Source organism: Microtus oregoni, unplaced genomic scaffold (assembly GCF_018167655.1).
Source record: "Microtus oregoni isolate MIOR12 unplaced genomic scaffold, Mior012 000015F_ref0000493, whole genome shotgun sequence".
Taxonomy (NCBI): Eukaryota; Metazoa; Chordata; class Mammalia; order Rodentia; family Cricetidae; genus Microtus; species Microtus oregoni.
Genome location: NW_024543074.1, coordinates 11810912 through 11825067, shown reverse-complemented (window position 1 = coordinate 11825067; position 14156 = coordinate 11810912). Strand labels below are relative to the sequence as shown.

The following is a 14156-nucleotide window of genomic DNA, read 5'->3' as shown; positions in this document are numbered from 1 at the left end:
CTATCCGGGGATGGTGGGAGGATGACTGCCTTTAGACTGGGTGGTGCTGCACACCTCTAATAGCAGCACTCAGGAGGCACAAGTGGGCAGATCTATAAATTCAAGGCCAGCCTGGTTTACAAATGGAGTTTGAGACAGAGAAACCTTGTCTCAAAAAAACAAAACCAAACCAAAAACAAATTGTTGAGTTTGTATATTACACCCAACGGTCCACAATCAGACAGAATCTTGTAACATCTAAGTTGGTCTACAGAAGTTGAATTAATTTTGTTATCTGTCCTTGAGACTTGGCTGTGGCTTGAGTTGGGAGTTTCCAGACAAGTCTGGTCTATAGAGCAAGCCCCAGGATAGCCAGGGCTACACAAAGAAACCTTGTTTCAAACTCCCCTCCCCTCAAAAAATGAAAAGAAAAATAATTGTCTTTATGATGTAAAACGAAGATCACTATTTAATCTAAGATCAAGAGTCTACTATCACAAAATATTTCCAAAATAACACCTGTTCTATGGTTAACTACTAATGTAATTTTTAGCTTTTTTTTAAAAAAATTGTTTCTCATGGGATACTTTGATGACCTTGATATGCCAAGGATTTCATAAGCAAGCCCAAAAGGGGAAATAGATAAATATGGCTATTAAAATAAAAACTCTTGCTGCAAAAGCATGCGGACCTGAGTTCAAATCCTCAGAACCCATATTAAGAAGCCAGGCATGGTCACATGTGTTTGTAATCGCAGCACTGAGGGATGGAGATAAGTGGACCTCCAGAGCTTGCCAGCCAGGCTACCCAAAAGGTTGCACTTCAAATTCAGTGAGAGACCTCTTTCCGGGTAATGAGGCAAGAATAAAATGTCAGTTGCAGAGCAAAGCAATTATAAAACATGATACCATCGACATAAAAAAATGTAAGTAGAATAAAACAGAAATACTTGCTGAAGCGAATCAGGTACTGTTGAAGTTAGAGTTATTAATTTAAACATTCTTTAAACTATACAGATGTACTTTAGGTCAAATCTGTTTGGATGGTTGATGTATTTCATTCAAAAATATATAATAACTGAATTCTGTAGCAGCAAGATTTGCTGGAGGAGGGATTTTAAAAAATTGTTTCTATTTTTTTATGTGTATGGATGTTTTGCCTACATATATGTTTGTGTACCTCATGTGTGTGGTGCACAAGGAGGCCAGAAGCAGGCTTCAATCCTCTAGAACTGAAGCTACATATGGTTGTGAGCCAACATATGGTGCCAGGTACTTAACCAGGGTCCTCTGGAAAAGCAGTCAGTGCTCTTAACTGCTGGGCCATCTTTCTTCAGCCACAGCACACCTTTAAGTTTTATAAGTTAACTCCAATAATAAAAGAAGTTTCAAAGAAAAAAATTCTAGGTTTCATTCAACAATATTTTTTACAGCCAAATAAAATTTGCATATCCTCTTTGAACATACACACACACACCAAATACATGACCATTCTTGAAAAGTGGCCAATATATGGCTACTTAATAGAGAATAAAAATCCACTCTGTTTACTGTAAGACATACCAGGATACCTAAGATTTCTATCAATTTTGCAGCAATGGCAGACTAAGTATTGAGAGACTATAGTCCTCATTTGAAAGAATGCCCAAAAGGAACTTTGTTCTGTTGGGAGACCACAAAATCCACTCTTAAAATACTGAGGAGTTCCAAGGTTCTTGAAAGCTATCGTGAAAGGACTTTAAACAAAATCAGTTCTCTCAAGGGATGATGGTTCTCTTAACATTTTACTTCATGATTTGGGTTAAGACCTGGAAGTTACAAAACCGAGATCAGTTTGTAAAATTTTTTGACCCAAATATTAGAGATCTATATATGTTTTGTATATATATAGTAATTAATGAAAAACATTTTAAAAGGGGGATGGAGAGAGAGTTCAGTGGTCAAAAGCTCTTGCTACTCTTTCAGGGGACTAGAGTCTGGCGCCCAGTACCCCTATCAAGCAACACACTCCTGCCTGTAAATATAGCTCTAGGTATGCAATGCTCTCTTCTGGCCCAGCTGGCTCCCACAAGCATGTACTCATATATACGGACTCACACAGAAACACATAAATAAAAAAACTAAATAGTTTTTAAAAAGTCTTTAAAAGCCTGTCATATTTTCTTTCCTAGTAAGGAATTACCTGTTGTCATAGACCCATAACACGGCAGTATCAATAAGCCATCTAGCGTGGTGTCTTGAACATCATAATCGTAATCGACAGACTCAGCCATCTGAAAAAGCAGTTCACAACTCTTCTCTATTTCAAACTGACCTGGAATGAGAAGGAAGAACTTCAGGAACTGAACTGCAATTTTTTTGGAGCCTGTCCTGGAACTAGCTCTTGTAGACCAGGCTCGTCTCGAACTCACAGAGATCCACCTGCCTCTGCCTCCAAAGTGCTGGGATTAAAGGAATGTACCACCACCACACGGCCTGAACTGCAAATTTTAAAGATTTTTTTAAAGTCCAGTTTAAAATTAGCTTAAGGTTGTGCTATATCACTTTTTTTTTCATGTAAGGTATGCCCAACCTCAACAACAAAATTCAAGCAGAAGTATGTTTCTGATTTCTAAAGAAGCAAAAGTGTTAATCATCTTCAAGCCCTCAGGCTGTTAATACAGAGTTTCAGGAAGACTGAAATACACACAGGAGAAACTAGTCCAGGAAATTACTGAATTCAGGTACATTGCAAAAACTTAACTTTCAAACAGTGAAGATACAGTTTTAAAAGTCTCACTTCAGACATTAGTACTGGCAGAGTAAGCCATTAGCAATAAAATAACTTATTTCTGTTAGGATGCAGCTAGTTAAAAAGTTAAATTACTCTTAGTAACTGCTCTATTTTTGACACCCCAAATCTGCTACAAGCTTGTAATACATGGAATCTATATCATATCTACACTGTGTTATCTCACCATTTCAAGGAATGACAGTTGAGATGTCTGAATAAAAGAATTAATTATTCAGAACCAGGATTACTTAGTCAAATTAGAGCTCTGTCTATAGTAAACTTCCCTCCCCCTATCCCCCCCCCAAATAAAAACCACTTTCCAGAGCTAATTTCTATGAAAGGGTGGTGTAGTTGATATGTTTTACTAGTGAGCCTAGCGTTCTGTCTACATATTATCTAGCTGAGAATCATAAACAGGTAAGGCAACAGCTGAGAAAGAAGCCCAAATACCCTAGGAGAAGGGGCAGTCTGTCCATTCCAGTGTCATATGTCCTGCTTCCAAAAGAAAGACATTAACTAGATGCAGTGATGTATGCCTGCTCCCCAGAGTGGTCTGGGCAATATATCAAGAAAGACCTTGTCTCAAAATCTACAAAATCATTTCATTTACTTACTTATTTATTGAAAAATTGAGGGGTTTTTGTTTGTTGTTGTCCCTCTTTGTTTTTGAATGGGGTCTTATCATATAGCTCAAAGCTAGTCTTGGATGTAGTCTGATCTATCTTTGAAGTTGCAGCAATCATTCTGCCTCTGTCTCCAGAGTTCTGAGGTTAGTACCATGCACCACTATACCTGGCTTAAAAACTATAGATATTATTAAACCTAGTAGAGAATGCTCACCAGTCAGAAAAACTAAAATGTCTCCAGCCATTTCATTCAAATGAATATCCATGGTCACTTTCACAATCTAAAGAAAAAAAGCAAAAATATAATAATCATATGTTGGTATAAAATACTCATTCACTACCATATCTTCTTGATCCACAAAACAAAAAAATGAGCTCCCCAAAGTCCTAGCATTCATGAAGGCACGATGGCTCAGTAAGCAAGGTGCTTGCCATGCAAGCTTGATGACCTTAGTTTAATCTCTACAACCCACACAAAGGTTGATGGAGACAACAACCTCAGAGTTGTCATCTGACCACCATATGCATGACCCCTACAAGACATCATACACACCCGACAATAAATGAAATTTGTAAAAATAAGATAAATTGCCCAAGTAAAATCACATACACAAAAGACACAAAAAGATTGCTAAGTAATACCGCTTGAATATATGCAGTATTTTCTCTGTCTCGTGGGCCAATCAAATTGCAGAATTTCTCTCTGACTGGATAGAGTCTTCCAGGTATATCAAATATGGGGCAGTTTCCAAAGAATGCAGAGAGTTTCGCTAGCTCCATAGTTGCTGACATCACCACCACCTTTAAATGTTCTTTCCTGTTAGGAGACTTATCCTGAAACAGCTTCTTCAGTAAACCAAATAAGATATCCTGAAAGAAAAATCTAGTAAGCCACAAATGCTAGCATTTTATTATTTTACTTATTTGTTCATTTCTATTTATTTATTTTTGAAACCGGGTCTCACTGTGAAGCTCTGGTTGGCTTAGAACTTACTAAGTAAAACAGGAACCTGCCTGCCTCTGTCTCCCGAGTATAAAAAATATTTATGTTTTGAGACAGAGTTTCAAGTAGCCCAGGGCTGGTGTAGAACTAGATATATAGTCTGGGATGACCCTGAATTTTGAATCCTCCTACTTCCACTTCAAGAGTGCTGGGATTTTTAGGCAGTGTTGAAGATCAACCCAGGGCTTTGTACATACTAGGCCAGCACTCTACCAACTGAGCTACATCCCTAGCCCAGCTATCCTATTTTATTTTATTTTTGTTTGTTGAAAAAGGTCTCACTATGTAGCATGGGGTGGTCTGGAACTCCTCTATAGACTAGGCTGGCCTCAAACTCTTAAGAAATCTGCTTACCTCTGCCTCCTGAGTGCTAGGATTAAATTCATCGACCATCATGCCCAATCACAACCTATTTAAAATAGATTGCTATTGTAACCAAAGAATTTCTATTTCAATAGAATAAATGTAAGAGGAGGCAATTCTTGATACAGTAAAAAGTTACCCCAAACAAACGACCTATTTTTTGGTTTCTTTTTTTTTTTTTTTTTTTTTTTTCGAGACAGGGTTTCTCTGTGTAGCTTTGCAGCCTATCCTAGAACTCGCTCTGTACACCAGGCTGGTCTCAAACTCACAGAGATTTGCCTGCTTCTGCCTCCTGTCCAAGTGCTGGGATTAAAGGTGAACCACCACTGCCCTACACACTTGTTATATATATAAAAAAAAATTGAAATACTCACTGTAGTCAAAGTTCTTTCATGAGCTTCATCCAAAATAATGACACTGAATTTGTTAAGATTTGGATCTCCCAAAATATGTTTGAGTAAACACCCATCAGTCATGTATTTGATTGCTGTTTCCTAATGTTTGAAAGCAGAGTACAGTAACTTGTAGCATCACAAAACTTCACTAAGATTCAACTAATTCCCCATCCCCAAATGCACAGATCAAACCACCACGTTAAAAGAAACATAAAACTGTTTAACAAGGATGGTTAACTATAAAAGACACCACCAAAATAAACAGGAACTAAGGAGTGTCCTGAGATAAAGCAAGTCACCAATAAGGGGACACAAAGATGACTGTGGAATGTGGCAAGATAAATTCTTTCAGACAAGATACGGGGGATACTTTAGTGGCGGTGCATGCATTTTCTAGCATGCACAAAGGCCCTAGGTTCTATCCCCAGCATGGCAAACAAACTAAAAAAAACTTTGCTGACTTGGTTAATTAAGTTGACAAGTTTTCCACTGATTCAAGAACATCAAGACCCAGTATGGAATAAGCTGGCTAGTCTCTGACATAAACTATAGTCAGTCACCTGAGAGGAGGGAACCTCAACTGAGAAACTGTCTCCAAAGATCAGTGCCATCCCAGGACATATGGTTGTAGAAGGTTCTATGATAAAGCAAACTGAGCAAGCCATTGCAAACAAGTCAGTCAACAGCACTCCATGGCCTCTATGTCTATTGCTGCATCTAGATTCCTGCCTTGGTTTCCCTAAATGATGGTCTGTAACCTGTAAGCCAAGTGAACTCTTTCCTTCCCAAGTCAGTTTTGGTTAACATTTTATCATAGTAATAAAAAATAAACTAAGATAATGAATAGACTCTGAAAACAGCTAAGTGTGATAAGAGGTACAAAGTAAATACTGTGTTATGTCACTTAGATACTTTAACTAGGCATGTTCATAGAGGTGAGAGCCACAGGGGCTGAAAGCAGTTTCTGTTTGAGATTATAAAAAAGTTCTGAAAATAGCAGTGATAGTTAAACAACATTGTAAACTGTGACTGTACCTGATGCTACTGAATTATACACTTAAGATGGTTAAAATGGCAAAGTTCATCTTATGTACACTTTAGTACTACAAGAAAATAGGTTAAATATGAAAGCCACCAACACTAGGTTTGAAGAGATGGTCTGGTGGGTAACAGTGCTGTTCTTGCAGAGGAGCCTAGTTTGGTTCCCTGCACCTACACAGCAACTCACAATCATCTATTCATTTCAATTCCAGAGAATCCAATGCCCTCTTCTGCCCTTCTCAAGTATCAGGCATGCATGTAGCACACGGACATACATGCAGACAAAAACAACTATACACATAAAATAGATTTTTAAGGTATAATTCTTAAATGCAAATAACTTATGATTTTAAAAAAGGTATCTTAAGAAAAATAAACATTACCTTCATTTGATAATGGATAAATTAGCTGAGGAAGGAGAAAAGAGGGTACTGGGTACTTAAGAGATAAAGCTTTAACCATATGCAACAAAAATTAATTCTAGGGGCCGGAGAGATGCCTTAGGAGTTAAGAAAACTTGCTGCTTTTTCTCAGAGAAGCGGGATTTAGTTGCCAGCACCTGTAAGGTAGACCCATCCCATCTGTAATTCTAGTTGCAGGTACCTGGTGCCCTCTTCTGGACTCCTCAGGCACCAGGCATGTACATGGTGCACATATACCACACAGACAGGCAAAATACTTACATGCATAAAAAGTCAAAAAACATAACAAAACAAAAATACCTTACTTTTGTGAATTCTGAGGACTGAACTCCGGTCCTCGTGCTTCAAGGCAGGTCCTTTACCAACTGAGTTATCTCCCCACGCCATACATCACCCTACTCCATCCCTACTCTTAAGGTTTACCTACTGTTTATTTGAAGAAGCTAGCTTTCATAAAGGAGGTAGCCTACTTGGGGAGACCGTGAGTGAAAAACAAACAACACACATATACACGGCACTTGAGGGGCAACACCTAAAAGTGATCCATTGACCACCACACACAAGTGCACACACGGGATCACAGAAAGACAAACATAAGAGTTAGGGGTGTGAGTTTGTAGTACTTTAAATGTATACCAATAAAACTATTGTACCTTGGAGCTGCAATCATCAAAACGAACTTGGTACCCTACTTTAGAGCCTAAGGTGCATTTCATTTCTTCAGCAACCCTCTGAGCAACTGATATGGCAGCAACTTTTCGTGGCTGAGTCACGCCAATCATGCCATGTTGTGAAAATCCTATCAAAACCAGAAACAAACACACAAAGTTAGTTAGCAATGGTTTCTTCCTACTGAACTAAAATTAAAATTGTTGCTGGTCAATCAATACAAATAGAATGAATGTTTCCAAAGGAAAATCCTCTAAATTGCAACATACTGTAGCATATTTGCAAATACACTACAAATAAATCTATTGGTTTAAAATAGAAATGCACACTCAGAGACCAGAAGGATGGTTCAGCAGCTAAGCATGCTTGCCTGATGACCTGAGTTCCATCCCAGATCCCACAAAGGCAGGAGGGAACTAACTCCCTACAGTTACGCTCTGATCTCCACATGCACACTGTGTCACACATCTGTCTACACACATATACTGATATAAAAGGAAGTTAATTTTAAAAAATACACATGCATAGCCATTCTAAATGTACAAGTGTTAATTAGGTGTGAGGTTTTCATTTTCCAATTTTTAAAGATTTACTTATTTATTTATTTTGTATACAGTGTTCTATCTGCATGTGTGCCTGCATGCCAGAAGAGGGCAGAAGATCTCATTATAGATGGTTGTGAAACACCATGTGGTTGCTGGATATTGAACTCAGGACCTCTGGAAGAACCAGTGCTCTTAAGTGCTGAGCCATCTCTCCAGCCCCCACTTTTCAATTTTTAAAATCATTCATAAATATGCCAAGATTCTGTAGATTTGGGTTGTTTGTTTTACTTTTTGACCAGATCTCATTATGCTGTCATACTTCCCTCAAATTCCTAAGCTCTACTGATTGTCTTGGCTCCACCTCCCAAGCAGCTGGTACTATAGGCATAAAGACTGCACCTGGCTTTAGAAGTGTAAAACTGAAATCTAAAAACCTCCACACACTTCCTAAACTTTTCCTTGGCACAGAAGTAAAACTGGACTTAAATAAACCACATTTCCATAAGTTTCTGAAGATTTTTTTTTTTTTTGAATTTTTGACACAGGGTTTCTCTGTAGCTTTCTGTTCCTGTCCTGGAACTAGCTCGTGTAGACCAGGCTGGCCTCGAACTCACAGAGATCTGCCTGCCTCTGCCTCCTGAGTGCTGGGATTAAAGGCGTGCGCCACCACAGTCTGGCCCGTTTCTGAAGATATATTAACCATGAAAATGGATGCAATATATATTAGGTAGCACTTTTTTCTTAATAACATGAAAATAATGGTATGCCTTAGCAGATGTCAAATTAGGTTTGATGCATCAGATTAGGTTAATATAAGGGCAGACGTGATGGAGGCCAGCATAAAGAGAGTAGATGGAGGCCATTCTCAAAATAAAATTAATTAAAAGTTGGAGAGTGGATGGTGCATTCCTTCAATCCCAGCACTCGGGAGGCAGAGGCAGGAGTACGTCTGTGAGTTCTAGACCGACCTTGTCTACAAGAGCTAGTTCCAGGACAGGCTCCAAAACTACAGAAAAACCCTGTCTCAAAAAACCAAAAAAAGAAAAACAAATGAAAAAATAATTAAGTTTTAAAATATATGTTTTCGAATAAAGTGTGTATATCTCTGTACTTGAATGTACACCTTCAGGTGCACAGAAGTCCAGAAGAGGGCATCAGATTCCCCAGAGATAGAGTTACAGGTTCAAAGTGGGTGCTGGGAACATAAGTCTGGACCCTAGAAATGCAGCAAGAACTCTCATCTGCTGAGCCATCTCTCCAGCCCCCCCCAAATTAGTTTTTATTTTAATGTGAATCATATCCAAAATGATTTTGTTCTTTTCCAACCTTAAGACAGAGAATGTTGTCATACTAGTGAAACAGACACTTTCTCGGTCATTTGTTAGCTTGATGCTGATAGAATCTGAGAATATATACCTGATAAAGCTCTGGAGGAAGAATAATAAAAATGCCAGCAACAGAGAACACCTATTTTCTCCCTTCACAATCACTTCAGTTCTCTCTGGGTAACAAGACAGCCTTATTCTAAGGAGAAAATTAGCATCTATCTGATATATTTTTTTCTTCCTCACCATATAACGATAGCTGGCCTGGAACTCACTATATAAACTATGTTAACCTCAAAGTTCAGAGATGCCCTTGCCTCTAACAAGTGCTGGGATTGAAATATGTACTATCACACCCAGCCTTCTTCTATTATTACTACAGCAAATAAAAATGGAAAAAAACTCACCAGCAATCCCTGAGCCTGAAATAAAGCAAAGGAGACAGAGCAAGGATGGGGAAATGAGGAAGTGGGCAAAATGGGCATTTACACACTACAGCAGTTTTACTAGACCTTAAAGTTTTATTTTGTTTCTTTCGTGCTTCCAGATGTATCCAAGAAGAAGATTACCTGCTTCATAAAGGTATTTAGGGAGTTGAGTTGTTTTACCACTTCCTGTATTTCCAGTAACAATGAGGAACGAATTGTCCCTCACAGCTTGAATGAGCTTTTTTCTTTGTTTTTGAATAGGAAAAGTTGGAGTTGTTCCTCCCTCCTGCGATGTGCATCCTTTCTCTTCTGTAACAACACAAAAACAGTGCAATTAAAAGACCCGTGAAGCTGTCTCTGACAACGTCTCAGAACAGAACGAAGAAAAGCAAAGAAATCACACAACTGGAAGGCTCAATTCACGACTTTCCAGTGACGTCACCTATGGACAAATCACACGTCAAAGTTTCTAAACTTAGAGTAACTTTTTGGTAAAAGTCAAACAACTTCAACATTGTTGATGTGTAACTCAAAGTACTTGACAAAGTCAATCTAGCAGTAGGCAACATGCATTCATGCACACCTCCACAGAAGCACAAAACTCCAAGTTTTATTAGACAACAAAGCAAAAACCTGAACTCAGCGGAACACCTCTCAGAAGAATAAGAAGCCACCTGTATTTGCTTCTGATTCACGGTTCAAGTTAGGTCCCTGTTCAGAGTGACTGATATCCCAGAAGGCCAAGTGGTGGGTAACCATGGAAACTGGCTCCTGGAAACGGGCTCCCTTCATACCGTACCCAAAGGCAGGCTGGCGGCCCGGCGAAGGGGAGGGGGATGAACGGGTAGAGAACAAAGGCTTTATGAGGCTGTTGAAGAGCAGAACGCATTTTGGGCGTTCGGGTCCACTTTCTTACCCCCAGGCGAGGTTTTCACCTAACTTGGGTTTGGGACCGCCCCCCTCTAAGCCAAAGTGCTCACTGGACGCAAAGTTCGCCTTCAGACTTGAAAGACCAAGAGAACGTCTGAGCCTCCTCCCCCTCTCCTCTGCCACCCAGAAATGTACTTTTCACCCCTCAAATAACTCCCGCCGGCTGCCACGCCGTCCCGCGGACCGCACCTCTGTCAGCGATGCGAACAGCTGACGGCCGCTCTTCCTGGAGCTCTCTTGGCAGTTCGCCCTCCTCCTGCCGCCTTGGCGCCCTGCCCGCGACGGCGGGAAACCGGGACATAGACCCGGTCCGGAGAAGAGGCGATCACGTCCACCGAGCTGAGGAGATGGGAGGGGAAAGGCGAGGACGCGCCCTGATGACGTGCGGGTGTTTACTTCCGCGCGTGCGACTGGCACTGACGGGAGGAGGAGCGGCTCGGTGACGTGGCGGCGGCCGCTTGGATGCGCACGGCCCGCCCTCCTGGGGAGGGCCCTGGAGCCCCGCCCCCAAAGGCGCCCCGCCCACTGCACGTGCCTCCGCCTGAGCTGCGAAGCCGTGCCTGAGCACGTGAAGGCTAGTTCACGGTTTTGGTTTTGGTTTGTTTTGTTTGACTTGTAGAGTAAAGTAAGGCAGGGCTACACCTCCTTTAGGTGCCACACCATCACCGGTCTCCTCTATCCCCACACACCCCATTGGAAGTGACCCTTTCCCAGGAGCTGCATCCGTCCTCACACACTGTGGTCCTGGGCAACTCACTACCCTCTCTCCTTTTCTGGACACAGTTACTGAGTTTCTAGCCAACTTTTAGTGCTGTAGTTTTCAAAACGTAGGTTCTCATGCCCTTTCATCACCTATCCCGGAAGTCTACATTTACATTTATTTGCATGGTTTCCACACCCTCCGAGTGGCTGGGAAGGCCCACAGGAGCCAGACTTTAAGAACACCATTATTCATTGTAGCAGTGACTGGAGGTGGCAGTCACTATCTGAAGAGGAGAGATGAACTGACTTTTAATGGAAGTGTTTTCCTAATGAAAGAGAACTGCTGAGAATTCTACAAATACACTCTCAGAGGTGGGGTGTGTGTGTGTGTGTGTGTGTGTGTGTGTGCGCAAAGGTACTCTGGGGACTTGGTGTGTAGTTGAGTGGTAGAGTACTTATCTACTCTATGGGAGGCCCTGGTGTTCAATTCCCAGTATCATACATAAACTTTATCAAAGTCGAGTGTGTGGTTTGCACCCATGGCGGTAGTGCTTGGGAGGCAGAGGCAGGCAAATTGCTATGAGTTCCAGGCTACCATTAGAGTACAGAATGAGACCCTGTCTCAGAGAAGGAGGAAGTGGATGAGAGGGAGAGAGAGAAAGAAGGGAAGGGAAGGAGAGGGGAGAAGAAGAAAGGAGAAGGAATGAAAAGGAAGAAGAGATGCTGTTGGACCAGATCTTCAGTTAAAATACCAGCTGATTCTCTAAGTAGACTCAAGTGTAACAAAATGTGAAGGAAACCGCATCTTACACTGAAAACAAGATCACTATGTAGCCCAGGCTAACCTAGAACTCATCATCTTCTTGCCTCAGCTACCCAAGTGCTGTGATGTCACCATTTCTGTCTGCTTCTTGTACTTTTCAATATTTCATGCTGTTAAATCAAATTTTCCAGGAAAGCAACAGAAATCAATATTCACTATCACCCCAACTCTTTGACCAAGCTGAAAAAGATGTAAGGTTATTAGAATCCAAGACTTTCCTTTAAAGTGTTCGTGTATCAACTCCTTTTCAACAGAACTGATCAACAATTTTATCTACTCTATGGGAAGCCCTGGGGTTCAACTCCCAGTATCACATATAAACTTTATCAAAACTGAGTATGGTGGTTTGCAAGCAAGGCCCCAGCACTTAGGAGGCTGAAGCAGGAGAATTGCTATGAGTTTCAGGCTGTAGTTTATCAGATTTTCGATGGTAGCAAATTGGGTGTGACCTTCTAACAGCTTAGGTAGTTTAGCAATAGCCCTGGCAATGAGAGAACACTCAGGTTTCTCCAAAGCATTAAAGCCATCTCTGAACCTTCTGATTTCCATTGGGAATTCAAGCTATTATGTCAGAAAAGAGAAAAATATGCAATTGTAGTAAGGCTATGAAGATATTGGTAGCCTCAGTATCTCAGTACAGGACCAGCTATTTTACAAAGTCCCTTTCCAAAAAAAGTAAACAGAATCGTTTCAAACCAATAATGGTTACCATTTACAAAGCAATTTGTGGTTTAATGTTTAAGACAAAGAAACTTTTAAAACTTTCTCTTGGGAACAAATAAAGAGAAACAAGAAAGCTGGGATTCAAAATTATTCTAATAATCCAATACCAGAGTGAGGATTGGAATTACATAAATGAGATATGTTTTTCCAGCGTTTGTAACTATTATAGAATTGACTTTTTTTTTTTTTGATTTTTCGAGACAGGGTTTCTCCGTAGCTTTTGGTTCCTGTCCTGGAACTAGCTCTTGTAGACCAGGCTGGCCTCGAACTCACAGAGATCCGCCTGCCTCTGCCTCCCGAGTGCTGGGATTAAAGGCGTGCGCCACCACCGCCCAACTAGAATTGACTTCATGCATTGAGAATCACCTAATAAAATAGCCAGAAGAAGTCTGGAAGCCAAGAATTAGGGAAAATAAAAGCAAAGAGCCCAAATGGTAACACTGTTCTTTTCACAGCCAATGCCAAGTGAAATATGTTACCGTTAATGACCTAAGCTATTAATAATAGAAAGGTTATTTCTTGACCGTTGGGCGTACAAATTACAATAGTAAACAAAACACAAACACAAAGTGAAAATAGAAAATATGTGGATTAAATTTTGGGAGAAAGGTCTGCATCCCAGCAACATTGAATCTATGTCTCGTTACCTTTGACTCAGGAGAAAGAGCAAAAGGGATAAGCAAAGAATAAGAAGTATGGATTGTACTTTACTGCCATTGCTTCGGTGAGCAGTTTTTCAAAACATCCTTGATTCCAAGCCATCTATTTCCGAGCATTTTGAGGGCTCAATTGTAAAGACTTGCAAAAACGCAATAACATGATTACGTTGTCTTCAGGAAGGAAATATAGGCTTCCTGCTGTGATGGTTACAGAGCCTTCCCTTTATCATCAGACTGCGCGGTAAGTAAAAGCACTCACCCACCTACTCCCCCCACACACATATTGTACACACTCACACACAGAATATCAAATAATCAGATATTGTAAAGTAAAAGCAACACATGAAGCAAAAATATCATATATGTTATTTATGTGCTACCAAGCAGAGTTACCAACAGTGATGTGTAGAAACCCAAGAACAGGACATGGTGGCTCGTGGCTCATAGAAAGAGTGAACAATGAAATCAAAATACATGGATTTTTTTAATTCACTAGTTTTACTAAAGCAAAAATTGGTCATGTAAAGAAGAGCAGACAGAAGCTGTACTGTACATGGATGAAAAGAGAATTAGAACACAGGCTGAAAAGTAACTTAATGAGTTTTTTTTTTTTTTGGTTTTTCGAGACAGGGTTTCTCTGTGGTTTTGGAGCCTGTCCTGGAACTAGCTCTTGTAGACCAGGCTGGCCTCGAACTCATAGAGATCCGCCTGCCTGCTGGGATTAAAGGCGTGCGCCACCACCGCCCGGCCT

The 14156-nt window shown here is 40.5% G+C and overlaps 1 protein-coding gene across 2 annotated transcripts in view; it reads right to left on the bottom strand.

Annotated features, from left to right (window-relative positions):
• Dhx40 (DEAH-box helicase 40) overlaps nt 1-10864 on the bottom strand; it is a 44011-nt gene extending 33147 nt beyond the window's left edge. Inside the window, exons 1-7 of one of the 2 annotated variants that reach the window (XM_041665682.1) lie at nt 10688-10864; nt 9710-9877; nt 7255-7400; nt 5118-5237; nt 4020-4247; nt 3592-3658; nt 2161-2292 (exon numbers count right to left, since the gene is read on the bottom strand). In XM_041665682.1, coding sequence (XP_041521616.1) covers nt 2161-2292; nt 3592-3658; nt 4020-4247; nt 5118-5237; nt 7255-7400; nt 9710-9877; nt 10688-10799 — 973 coding nt within the window. In that variant the 5' untranslated portion in view covers nt 10800-10864. Of the gene's footprint in view, nt 1-2160; nt 2293-3591; nt 3659-4019; nt 4248-5117; nt 5238-7254; nt 7401-9709; nt 9878-10242; nt 10356-10687 lie in introns of those variants that run through there. The other variant, XM_041665683.1, reaches the window with a different exon arrangement.
• Between the last annotated feature and the right edge of the window lie 3292 nt (nt 10865-14156).